Genomic DNA, 13563 nt, shown 5'->3' with positions numbered 1-13563 from the left:
AGTTGACCTACAAAGATGTCAGCTGCAGGCTGGGATGAGAATAAGGCACACACTGCTGTATCATGGTTTTCATGTGAAAACCAGTATGTGCGGATTACAGGGGAGCTGCACCACTATGAAAAGTCCCCTTCTCTAGAAACGATTGTCCAGGATTGTACAGCATGCTATGGAATGCACTTGTAGCTTGTGCATAGCTTTTGAATCTGGTGAAGTTCCTTAAGAGAAGCCAAACTGTTATTCATGAAGTAAAAGTATGAATGTGATAGATACGTATCTCCTTTTTTTTCTGAGGCTCACTCATGTCGATTTTTGAGAAGTGTTAACAGTATGTAAGTTTTTGTTAAGTTTAGAGGAATCCTGAAGTTAAAGAATGGAATTAAGATAACTAGTGCTAGTACCGTATACTGACTCTTTCTGGCATATTCATGGTCATTATAATATTCAAGAAGGGGACTAAGGTCTTCAAGTGAGTTCTAAGGAGGTATAGTACAGTAAAAAAGGATCTAAAGATTGGGAAGATTATCTGATATTTCTAAGGCCAGTAATTTCACAGAGCATTCAGTTTGCTTAAAATAAAAATTATTAAAATGTTTTCTATATTGCTTTATAGAATTAAGATGTTAAGAGCTTCTCTCTTCTCCTAATTAAACGGTAGCATCTCAAACTCTCTTATCTCTTCATTGAAAAGGTTTGTGTTGGGGGGTCAGTAGGGTTGTTCTGTTTTGCAGAAAAAAATTAAAATAGGGAATTACTTTCTTCTTCTGAAACATGTTATTTTGTATATAATACCTTCCATAGCGTTTTCAGTGCTTAGATGCTTGCAGCCGTACCCCAGATTAGAAAATACTTATCAATTGCTACTTCATATTACCTATTGGAATCTAGACAAGAGATAAGCCAGAAGTTGCTAGCTGAATTTCCAGAATGTTTTTACCAACACATGTAATCTGGTTGGGCTAAAGTATTGATTCTGACAGTATTTCTTATACTTTCTCCTCCAATTCATACTCTACCATAGTTTAAGAATCACTTGTACTTACATCCTCAGACTAATGTGTTGGCATGCACAGAGGAGAGGAGATGGCTGAGATGGGAGTAGGCAGTGCACAGAGCAGAGAGAACCTATGGATTTTGGATGCTACTGACACATCACCAGCTCTTGTCTGAGAGTATCTGAATGGCTCCTAGCAGTAATATGTTCTCATTGCATCTGTTCCGTGTGCTGGCATTAGATGCAAGGCATTAGACAGGGATTACTACCTTAATCCTATAATTATGAAAAATTTTTTGAATTTTGTTTTTTAAAGGGAATGGACACACACCATTCTCACTGATTTAAAGAAAAATGGGGGTCAATACTATGTTTATTTTTTTCATTTATTGTTCTGATTATTTCATGTGGTTTTGAAGCACAAACCATGACAATGTTTTCTCCTGCATTTAACATTGTTTAGTTTTAAATTGGTTTAGTTCATTTATCAGACTGACTGTATTCAGGGAATGATTTTACACACTATGAGATTAGGTAGACTACTGGCTCTTAAGAGAATGGAGGATGTTTTATTTCTTGTTTTTATGTATGTTGCATTTTCTTGAAATAATGGTTCAGTTTTCTCACCCAAAATAAAGCCAGTTCATATTCTGCCCATGTGCACTGCTTTTCTGACATGCAGTAAAAGGCAGTATAGGTAAAAGTTCTTACCACCTGTTGTGTGTTTATTGGCAGTATCAGTTGATTCACTGACAAGTGTATCTCAGAATAGCATCTGTAGCAATCATAAATGACATGGGTTTTGACAGTCTTATCAGCAAGGCAGAAATTATATGGGCAAAGAAACTAAACTAGTTTTTATTACCTGGAGGTGATCTCTCTAGGTCAAGATAAAGTGCAGCTACATGATCTTGCAGTCCATTTCTTAGTGCTGATTAATATAGTCAGGCTGAATCTCTAAAATAATAACAGACAGAATCTCAGTAAAGCACTGAGTCAGATCTGTTTTATATTGGTGAACTGCCCTCCTGCTGCTTGTATTGTTATTGCACATACAAAACTCTAAACCTTCTGAAAGCTATTCCTCACAAAACTGTAAGTTACATCCCTTAAGGGTTGTTTTTCAGTACCAAGGAACACTGAAGAACTGTCAGTGTAACTCAGCTATTCTCAGTGGTGAGGAACGATAGAGAAATTTGTAAAGCTACTCTTTGCACTGTGCATGGGAATTCAATGAGAATCACTAAACAAAACATTTTGGAACAACTGTAGGCCATATGGCTGAAAGAAGCTCCAGAAGGGAAAGAGATCTCAATGGACCTGGAGACAGATCTGCAAAGAGACATTTCTACAACCACAGCCTGCTATCAAAATCAGAGTGAGGTTTGATAAATGGGTCAAGTAGTTTAGGAAGGGACTGATTCTATATGGTATCAGATTAGGTAGGCTACTGCCAAAGCTCCTGAAAGAATGGAGGATGTTTTATTTCTTATTTTTATCTAAGTTGCATTTCCCTGAAATAACAGTTGAGTTTTCTCACCCAGAATAAAGATTTCCTTATTTGAATATGGTATGTGACTTTGTAGTTGAGAAGAAATGCTTCAGAAAGAAGTCTGTTAATGTTCCTAAGCTTGCAGCTGTAGGAATCCCTTGTTTGTCAGTAGCCACTATTTGTAGATGGAATACGTCAATGATGCCTTTATCTGCTGCCTATGAGGAGGTTAATATTTCTTATCTCATGTTCATTGAATTACACAGTGCCTGAGTGCACATGCATGCACACAAACATACGACATAAACAGCTAAAGTAAAATTCATATAGAATTTAGGAATATGTGCGAGTGATCTATTTAATTAAAAATAAAAAATAAAAAGCCTTGAACTGAAGTTCTTTAGAGTCTGTGGGGTTTTTTTTTTTTTTCTGATGAATGTAGATAAGTTTAAATTTCTGGTACTGCATACATCCAGAGCTGCGTTGATACTTGTTTTTTCAGTGCTTCTTTCCTACGTAAGATTTTTCATTTATTTGAAAGAGGAAACCTCACTCCTAAGATCTGTTTAGGGTTCAGAGAACTCATAAACTAACAGGTTTGGGTTTTGTATACAATACAGTAGCTTCTGAAGCTATTAATACAATAGCCTAGTGATTAAGAGTACTTATCTAATCCAAAAGGCAGGAAGTTAGGTTTTGAGGAGCTATCTAACCTTTAGGGAATCACACCTGCATCTTCTATCTCCATAAAGAGTTCCCTATTTTCTATGTGCGTAAGTCGGGTGAGAGGTACTCCATCAATTCTGTTCAAAAGGCGCTCAGCAATGAGGTTTGGGTAGTCTCAGTTCATGTGGGGTTGTATTTTATGCTTAGCATTGTTAATGTCATACGAAATAGTTAATGAGTGGGAGAATGCCTGCCGCAGGATTACTGAGTCATTCTTCTGGCTTGCTTTATTTCCTTTGGCACCATGATCATATTCAGTGATCTGCTTCAAGAGGAGGCTTCTGAAAAGTCATCCTCCAGCATAGTTTGAACATACTTCTTCCTGTTCACGTCCTGGGAGATGAAGATGTCATTTGTAAACAGCTAAATCAAGATTATGAAATGTAGTGTGTGATCCAAAGGACTACTACAAGGACGCTGGTGGTAAAGGTAGAGACACTGGATTCTTTCACTGGTGCCTGCTACAGTGATAAGGTATTAAGGGGCAGGTTCAAGAACACAGTCTCTGCTTTTAGTTTTTTGGTTTGGCTTTTTTTTAATCTTTTTATTGTAGCACTAAAAAGTGGTATTTAGAATTTTTCCCCTTTTGTTCTTCATTTCTTCTGTTTTAGAACACCTGCTGGTTCAGTCTTAGAGTATGTGAGGAAGTGTGCTGCATAGACACAAGTTTAGATAACCCACACTTTATTAAATGGAAGATTATGTGTAATCTCATGCCAGTTTGGCTGACAGGTGTTCCAGAGTCACCATGGGTGAATACATTTGGAGAGGAAGCTACAAGATCTGGGAGTAGTGGGAAAGGAGGTCAATTTAGTCTATCTACTGCTTACCAGCCTCACAGCTGGCACTGTGGAGATGGTTATGTAGATAGCTGATCTTGGTTGCACCAAATGTATAGCTTTGTTTCTTGATCCTTGCACTTTCAGCAAGGTTAAAAGATCCTAGCTTCCTTGGAATCTAAACAACTAGCTGGGCTGTCAGCAACAATCACAGCTTTCCTGTTTCACACTACTAATTATTAGAATTTGCTTTTCTCCACAGTTCTTCAAGCTGCTACAGACTTGCTATCAACTTGCAGTAGTTGCTACCCTTCTATGGGCTTATCTTGATGGCTTTATTTTCTAATATAATTTGGCTGTTTTTTTGCACCTTATTTTGTACTTCAGCTTTGCATTGTTGTTTCTTTATCCTTTTCATCTAACTTCGAGCAACTATCCTATCCCACAGTTCTCCCATTCTTTGCATTATTTCACTCATATGCACCAACCAAACATCAGAGGGCAAGCAGATAGAATCCTTAAAATAACAGTGTGTCCAAATTTTGGCTGATACACAGGCACGAAGGGGAGCTGCCGTGGCCCAAACTGTAATTTTTGTGTTGTATTTTGTATTCATGCCTGTCCTAGGCCTGACTCAGGAAAATATTCATGAGGTCATCAGATAAGCCAGTGTTTAATCCAGTTGAGATATATGGAAATGAAGCATGTGTTTAACTATTTTAATTATTGCATATGGCAGTTTCTCTGAATGGTATGTTAGCAACAGATTCAAATACAATAATAATAAAAACAAAAAGATTAATGTAAATTTCATTTTAGATTTATTGCCGTCTGTGTGAGGGATTGCCTGTTTCCATTTCATATTATTAGAAAATAGATCTTTGAATTTTTAGATCACGACAAGCTTAAAGACATCATGGATATTGATGGATATTTTGTTTCTCTCATGGCTAATCAGATTATCACCCAATACAACACAAATCGAACAGTCAGTTCTCCTAACAAAATGTCAGTTCTACGTTTGCCCCAAAATACCCTTACAGCCTGCAAAATTCTATTTCGTGTGCATCAATCCTTTGCATTGGATGGTGTGTATATTAAAATAAAAACTGAATATATATTTTTTACTCCTTTTAAAATTTTAAAATCAAAATCTTTGATGTTTCCTTCTTCTAGTAATGCTTCACTATTTAACAGAAATCAAAATGGACACTCCTTCCAATGAAACCGAATCAGGAATTACAGTAACTGTACTTTTAAAAATTACTTTTCTGGTATTTTACAGATATTTTTTTCAGTAGCCTATGTCAACTGAGAAATATTTCTACAACACAGAACCAGTTCCTCCCATGCTGTCTATGTGTTATTAGGGTATGAGGAACATGGACAGACAGCCTGTGGGACAAACTCCCAGTACGTTAGTTTATATTTAATTTTGGGACTATTTCAGATCATTGTCAGAGAGAGTTATGTCCAAAACAATGCACCAAAGTCCTTATTTTTATAAGCTCTGCCACACTGTTGTAGGGCAAACTATTCTTAAGCATCCCAATATTGTCTGCATTGGTCAAATCATACATCTACCATATGTCTGATCAGAACTTATTCTAGAGAATTACTGGATCAAGCATTTCCTTGATCAGGTCAAAACAAAATAAAATAAATTATCTTGTATATCATAATGGAAGGTCGCTCTAGGAGCGGTGAATAAATGGGTCTTTTTAACGGTGAGCCACAGAAGGATGTGCTGGCTCTTTACTGCCACATCGAAGGAGGAGGCTGTCTTGATTTTACCCTAATTATTCCCTATTTTAAGGAGCAGTAAGAAATTCTAACTCTAAGTAAAGACATTTTCTTCCTAGAGAGAGTGGTGTCTGCAGAACACTTCAGCAATGCTTGTATGCAAGTACTTTATTTTCAGATGTTGTTGATGGGGAGTCTAAAGTATCTTTGTATTTGAGGATTGAGAGGTGACAAATATGTGTTAGTAAAAAGTGCAAAAGATGATCTGGAAAACCTGGTGTCTGAACTAAGCAAATTATTAGCAAGTAGCAAAAAAATAGAGTTAACAAACACATAGACAAAAATGATTTGCTGGCAAAGAGTCAGTATGTCTCAGGAACCTACTAGGGCTTTGTCAAGAATCGAGAAGCGTGTGGATAAAGGAAATGTGATCAATATAGTCTGCTTGGCTTTACAAAAGGCTCTCAACAAAATGCTTGTCTCAGACATGCTTTTAAGTAGACTAACTAACCAGTGGATAAGAATGACAATTCTTGCTTGGATAAATAATTGATTAAAAGATGGGAAACAGAGGAAAAACTATCTGGTCAATGTTCACAGCGAAGGGATACCATCACAGCTTTGCTTCATTCACAATGAACTGTGAAAGGAAATAGTTGTCTTGGTGTGAAATTCATATGTCCTTCTACTGTTTGACTACCATTACTTGGGAAAAGATTCCATGGCAATATGGAGTATGATTTGGCGACTTTGGTAGTTTTAAAGTTAGTGTCTTTATTTGCATTAAAAGTGAAAAAATATCTAACATTCTTAGGGTAAAAAATTACCCTCTTTTGTGAGAAAGACAGAGAAATTGTTATTCTGTTATATGAAATGGTCATTTTGTATAAATATTGCTCTATGGAAATTGTTTTCTATTTTTGTCATTTTACTGCATTGAAAAAAGCATAATTTTCTCTTAAAATGACAGTAGCTCAATGCTGTATTTCCAAACTGTCCAAAGCAAAATTAATATTTCTTTTTATGCTGAAACCATTGTACAGTACTTGTGGCACACAAATCCACAGACATCAGTGTGCGCGCATGCGTGACTGTCTGTGTGTTTGTGTGAATACTGCTTAGCAAGTTCTACTGAAGTCAAATCAATAAATATTTCCTTTAATTAAATCATATTATTTGGAAAGATGCACTTCTATCCAAAATGGTCAGGAGTTCCATATACTTAAGTTATATGTTATATGTCCATATCTTCAAACGTTATGTGTCTGTCATATTATGTAACAGTGGTGAGTCTAATCCTTTCTAGTTAATGAAGATCTCAACGTAAAATTCTGTATGGGTTTGTGTGTGTGCCTGCAAGTGTATAATGCAACAGAGATTTAAGAGAACAGTATTGTACAAATCAAAAAATAAATAATAATAGCAAAAGAGTTATTTGTTTATATTTTGGGGGGAAAAAAAATAAAAAGACCATTACCATGCAGAGGGCCTTTTAACTTTCTTCTAAGTGGCCTTCCAAGTGCCACAAGCTTGTTTCTGCAGGGTTAGGAATAGTAAGGGATATCCCACAGAGTACTATTGCACAGGTATAGGAATGTGCAGGAACTCTGTAACAGGTTTACTAAATTTGTTTTTTTAAAAAAAATCATCTACTTTGTTCTACTTAATCTTACAAAGTAGCATTTGAGCACACAGACAATAAATTCTTGCCTCTCATCTTATGTACGAATTGCCAGACAGCTGGGTTATCAGGTTCATCTTTCTTTGACACACCACTTTTTGTGAACAGCCCAAGTGGTCTATGATGTTCTCTGTGACTTTGGGGGAAACCCAGGGAAATCCGTGCTAAACGGCTATTGCACAGTACAGTTCCTGTTCTGGTGTTGTGTGGTGTGGGCTAGGTGTTAGCATGTGTGCTCTCTGTGCCTAGTGGAGAAGAGAAACATGGTGCAGAAAGATTTTACTGAGATTTGTCTGGTTTTGGTCGGGGACACATCGCATTGTCCCCAAAGTGAGCGCTACCCTAGAGTGGAATGAATTGTTCACTAGAAATGCCTATTTGTATTCACCATAAACAAAACCCTACATGACTAGTTAAGATGTAAGTTTCATTGAACTGAATCCCATTTCAAGACAGTAAACTTTTTTTCCCATTAACTAGAAAAGACAAAACTGAGCATCTAAGAATATAAAAAGAAGCACAAGGTACTACGCAACATTTTTTCTTCATATGTTTTCATAGTAAATTAGTGAGTTTTAATATAATTTTGGTATTTCACACAAATGGTAATTTAATTGAAATCTTGCTCACCAATCCAGGAAAATACTTAGAAATATTTCTTATTTTAAGTATGTGAGTAATGTCACAGAAGTGAATCAATAAATAAGAAGTACTTCTTTAAAACAGAGAATCCATTCAATGGGGTTGTTTTAGATTTTCAGAATTTCAACTGCTTTTAGTCAGTAGTCATCAAGCGTCTTTGCCAGATCTTTGAACTCTTCCAGCTATTTTTTGTAATAGTTCAATATATTATTGGCTTGTCTGGCAGAGGGTGATGGACTTGGACTTGAATAGGTTGATTCATTAAGGACACAAGGGAAAATTTGAAAATTGCTCTTCTTCCTTAAGATATTGAAATTTTCGTTTCACTCATCCCTTATTTCATCATTCATTCTTTGTAAATTATTATTAGTTCTTTGCACAGAGTCTTCTTAAGTTCTATTACAAGTGGAACATAGACTATATCCTTGAGTTTGTATCTACGTAATATCAGAAAGAAAAAGGCTGACTAGAAAGAATTAGATACATGCCTAAAAACGTGCATGGTGGTCAACTGCTTAGCAGATACTTCACATCGAAGTTTGTAACATAATAAAAACCATATGAGTAGAATTGTAGTGATAAATTAATAAAATCAGTAAAATAGGAGAAAGAGAATTATCAAATACCTTCACAAATTGATAAATTCATCTTTTGATATGTATGTGAAATAATAAAAACATTTTTATGCTAAACCATTCATTTACTAATTTTACTGTGTAGCAGTGCCTCATAATCATATTAATAAGTAATTTTTATTGACATATCCAGTTATTAAAGTCATTTATTAAAATCTGCTGCTACCTTAAACAATTTAAGATATTAATTTATTTGCACTGTGAAAACTACAGTGTTATTTTCTGTAGATTTAACTACCTGCTAAATTTTAATGCATAATTCAGCTATATTTGAGGCAGCAGCCATGTGAAATTTGGAGAAAATAAAAGTAAAGTTTTCATTCAATACCAATAGAGGGTTAAATACCTAAAGATTCCTGCAGGAAATAATGAGCAGTACAGATTACAACTGCAAGTGAAATGCTTTTTGTTTTGTTAGATTGAACATGTACTTGCTACATTAAAATATATAGATACACTTGCAGATGTACATGTATTTCTGACTTGAAACTGACACTGACCTTTTATCTTCAGGTTATTCTTCAAAGCTTTACAGTTTCTCCTGTGGGGAGCTTTTCATTTTAAACATGTTCTTTTGCCCAACAGAGAAAATGTTACGATGTCAGCAACAACATGTTAATTGAGATATGGCAAGTATAGTATGAGAGTTTGATCAAATAAATGAAGGCTAAGACAAATATTTTACTACATATGAAGACTGCGCACCTCTTTCATTTCTTGGAATATCTATCTTAATGCTGCCAAGATGAGTATTTTTTCAACAGTACACTGTACATTTCACTTTAATAGTTAGGCTTTTATACTGCAATTTCAGACTTCTATCAAAATATAAGAAATATTCGGATAATACTGGGAGGTAATTCCTCCAAGTCCAGAAGAACCAGTAGCTAAGAGTTTCTCAGGTCACATGTAGATTATCTGATGCCTTTGGATGTTGTGGCACTGGTTCTTCGTTTCAGCTGTGTGGCTCTCCCATTTTATCAGTACTTTGCAAAATTATTTTTAGACATCTTAATTGTAGTAAATTAATTTGCTCTTTTGTATGGAGAGTTTAGAAGTGATGTTATAAATGGTTTCTATCTAAATGAGATTGTGATTCTGTATTCCCTATCCCTTTTCCTCCCATGTCTCCTTTCCCAAATGAAATTCAGTCAGAAACTGATCAAATAAGTATTAAGGAAAAAAAAAAAAAAAAAAAGAAGAAGAAGAAAGGATGTGGTGATTCCTAAGATGGTCTTACATATCCATTTACTTCCATATAGATGTTGCTGCCTTGCTCAGATGTTCTAACAAAAGCAATCTCTTCCTCCTCTTTTTTTTTTTTTTTTTTTTTGATGTACTGAAAGAAGAGGTGGATGCTTTTAAGAACCATTTTTAAATGAATTATTACCAGTAAAAAGAGACAATAAAATTGTACACATTTTCTGAAATATTGTATATACATTATTGCAAAGTTTTGTTGGAATTAAATCCTACTATATTAATGCAAGTCAAAAAAGTATGTGTTATTGCACAGAAACTTAGCAGTATTGTGTTAAATCACCTGAACATTTTGTTGCAATTCACAGTCTGTATTTCCTGAAATTGGCATGTGTTCAAGTAATGCAGATGCAGTAGAGTGGAAATAAACGAATCTCTGTAAAGATTATATTGAACATGTAGAGAAGAAGTGTGTGTACATTTTTGTGAGGTTGTATGTTTTGTCATGGGAAACCTAAAGAAATATGGAATAGGATAATCAAACTCTGTGTTCCAGAGAGACTGCAAATAAGTCTCAGGAAAATGTCAGCGAGGGAAGAAAAAGAAGAGCAATAGAAAAAGTTGAAAATCTGCCTCAGTGAGTTTTTGTTAGGGCTTTTGTTAGTGCCTTCATTGATGTCAGTTAAGTAGCTGTTAAAGAAAAAAAGAAAAAATATAAAAACTTACAATATGCAATTGACTAACCGAGAGCTAAAGTGGCTCCCTTCTCTCTGTCCGTCTGTCTCTCTTTTTTTAAACAAAAACTTAATTAATCAAAGCTTGTAGAGCAAACAGAATTAAGGTATGTACTTTCATAGCCTTGACCCTCCTACTTCCCTTCTCCATATCCTTTCTGCTCATGAGAGCTGAAGAGAGAGGAAGGGAAAAATGATGGAGATTACCTAGAACAACTTGGCAAGGCTATGCTGTGAAATGACTTAGGAGGATCCATTGAGTCTCCCCTTTTTTTCAAAGTCTTTATGTGAAATGCATTTAATCTTTTGAAGATAGTTTTGGCATTTTCTGAATTTTCTGCTTACATCGTTCCCTCCACCCCCAAAAAATAGCATTTAAAAACAATAAAGCCAAAACCTTTGGTATTTTCTTACTCTAGCTGATTTCCATCACTGATCTAAGTTGTTACTGGATATTGAAGAAGAAATGTAGAGGTTTTTGTCTGTCGTCTTTTCTATGACTAGTTTCTGTGTATGAAATGTAATTTATTTAATTTGTGATGCCTTATTCTTTTCCGTATATGTTGCTGTTAGTTTTATTTCTCTAAATGGATTATATGGGTCATGAAATAAATGGCCAAATACTGAGTGACTGAGAAGATTGGAGTGTGCTCCAGGCTAATAGGTTATCTCCAGTTACACAAAGACATAAAGAAACAATGTGGGCAGAATCCTTCCGCCCTGAGTATATTAATGAAGGGGAGCTGCATTCCTGGAACCCCTGCTGAAATAATTCCAAACTCTCCCTGCTAGGTATTCCCATTATTAGAAGGTTTACTTTTTCAGTCAGACAGAGCAAGCATGGAGCTTGCCAAAGGATTTATAAGTGAACTTTAAACAAAATGGGATTTTCAGACATAAGAGAAATTGCAATTGCATAAAAGTAAGATTTTGTGGAGGAACTCTTTAACCATGAAACATTCAACAGGTCTCTGTTTAGTTAAAGCTTTTTAGTGTATTTCGAGGACTACACAGAGAAAAAAAGATAACAAGCTTCTGAAGATTTTATTTTCAGAACTTCATCTTGGTAGTTCTCAGAGTTCTCTTGTCATTGTCCCAGATCAGTGCCAAAACAGCACTTTAATTGTGTCCACTATGTGGACAGTAAATACCTCTTACGGTGAGTAGATAGCTGCAGAATGGCTGCATGCATCAAAGAGCCCAAGCAGGAGCTGAAAGAAGTAGATGAACCCTTTTTTTAGTAGCATTTATTGAAGGGTTTAATATAGGAGCTTTCATTAGTTAAGACTTACCATGTATTTTAGAAAATTAGCTGCTGCTATGTTGGTAGGCAGTAACAGAAAGAGAAAAAAAATTTACATTAATAGCAAGAATGCTAATTTGAGTGCAGAATGAAGTGCTGGTGTTCATAGTTTGCCTAGGCTATAAAATAGCATTCTTTCAGTTACTCTTTAGAACTTTCCTGGGATATTTTTCTGGGGATTTGGTCATAGCAGAACAACCCTCCTATCTGACTGCGAGGCAAATAATTTAGCAATATTTTTTACCTTAGATGCGAAAGATATGAGTTTCGTTTCATTTTTCCAGGTGCTAGTTTGCCATAGGCATTCTGTATCCCAGCCCTTCGTAAAAATAAAACTACATAAAATAAGCAAATTACAGTACTACTGAAAAATATTGTGGGATACACAATTCATCATTGCTGTTTGCCAGATACCATAAGAAATGGGATCATTTCATCACTGGATGCATCTGTCAGCATTCCTTATTAAGAATCAACTTCTAATATACCATCAGTCTTCAGCATCTTTAACATGAAAATGATAAACCTCACATGCTTTAACACACATTTTTGCCATTTGAAATTGCACCCTTTTGCACCTCTAGAGTTCTTTTGTAAAGAATAAAAAAAAATCAAGAAAAAGTTTTAAAAAATAGAGTAACACCATATGGTACCTATATTCGTTTTATACTTAAAAATGTTACATGATTTCTGTAATATATTCTTGGAAATGGACTTACTTTGAAGCACTAAACATGTTAAGAAAGCATCCAGAATTTAATAGTTCTAGATTTCAGTATTGTTATTTTACCACCACCTATTTCACAATCACTTAATTCCCTGAGTAAGAAAAGCAGCAAGTACTCTGGTATTACAAAAATGTGTGATATGCATAATCTTTGAACACAAAAGCTGAATTATTGTAATTAAAACCAATAGAAGAATGCAGCTTCTTGGCACAAAGGAGCTATAAGCAGAATTTAAGTCTTTGTTAAGTTACAGGCACAAAATGTAGCACTTAGATAAAGCACATAGACAGTAGGTCTGAACAGCTACCATTTAAAGCAGTACTTTCTACAGGTTAAAAAAATAATATTTTTTAAAAAAGTTTTACTTCCAAACTCAGGTATCTCTATCTCTTCCTATAACAGTTAGCCTTTTTCATTTCATAAATTCTGAAAGACCTACAAAAGAGTTTTAACAAATTGTACTAGTCATAAAGAACAAAAAAATAGGGTCGCTATTAGAGTTGCATGTAAACTGTAAATAATACAAATACAGTTCAGAAATTAAAAGTAATTTTGCATCAGTTTATATAAGGGAAAATAATATTGAATGCATGAGTAAAAGCAGGATGAGTGATCACAATTTATATATTTTATTATGCTTAAAATGTGATCCTCATTTTGATCTAGGTGATCCTTGTCTTAGAGTTTTGAAAAACTGACACATGATATAGCAGATCCTTTTACAAAAATCACCAAATACCTGGAGTTGTGCAAATACCTGGAGCAAGCAATTACAGTAGCTCTATATTTAACAGAGCTGGGGGGGGGGGGGGTGTTGAGGGGGAAGGGTAAGAGTGATCTAAACAGTTTGCTTGTAATAAGATGAAAAATAATCTTAATTTTAATCCATTTTTGTAAAGTACATCAGAC

The 13563-nt window shown here is 35.0% G+C and overlaps 1 protein-coding gene across 1 annotated transcript in view; it reads left to right on the top strand.

Moving 5' to 3' along the window:
- LOC135329905 (gamma-2-syntrophin-like) overlaps window positions 1–13563 on the top strand; it is a 163928-nt gene that overhangs the window by 66289 nt on the left and 84076 nt on the right. Inside the window, exons 8-10 of the mRNA XM_064519947.1 lie at window positions 2126–2140; window positions 4003–4022; window positions 13400–13429. Of these exons, the coding sequence (XP_064376017.1) occupies window positions 2126–2140; window positions 4003–4022; window positions 13400–13429 (65 nt within the window). The remainder of the gene's footprint in view (window positions 1–2125; window positions 2141–4002; window positions 4023–13399; window positions 13430–13563) is intronic.

This window comes from Dromaius novaehollandiae, chromosome 14 (assembly GCF_036370855.1).
Source record: "Dromaius novaehollandiae isolate bDroNov1 chromosome 14, bDroNov1.hap1, whole genome shotgun sequence".
In the NCBI taxonomy this organism is placed as follows: Eukaryota; Metazoa; Chordata; class Aves; order Casuariiformes; family Dromaiidae; genus Dromaius; species Dromaius novaehollandiae.
This window is presented reverse-complemented; position numbering and strand designations above follow the sequence as displayed.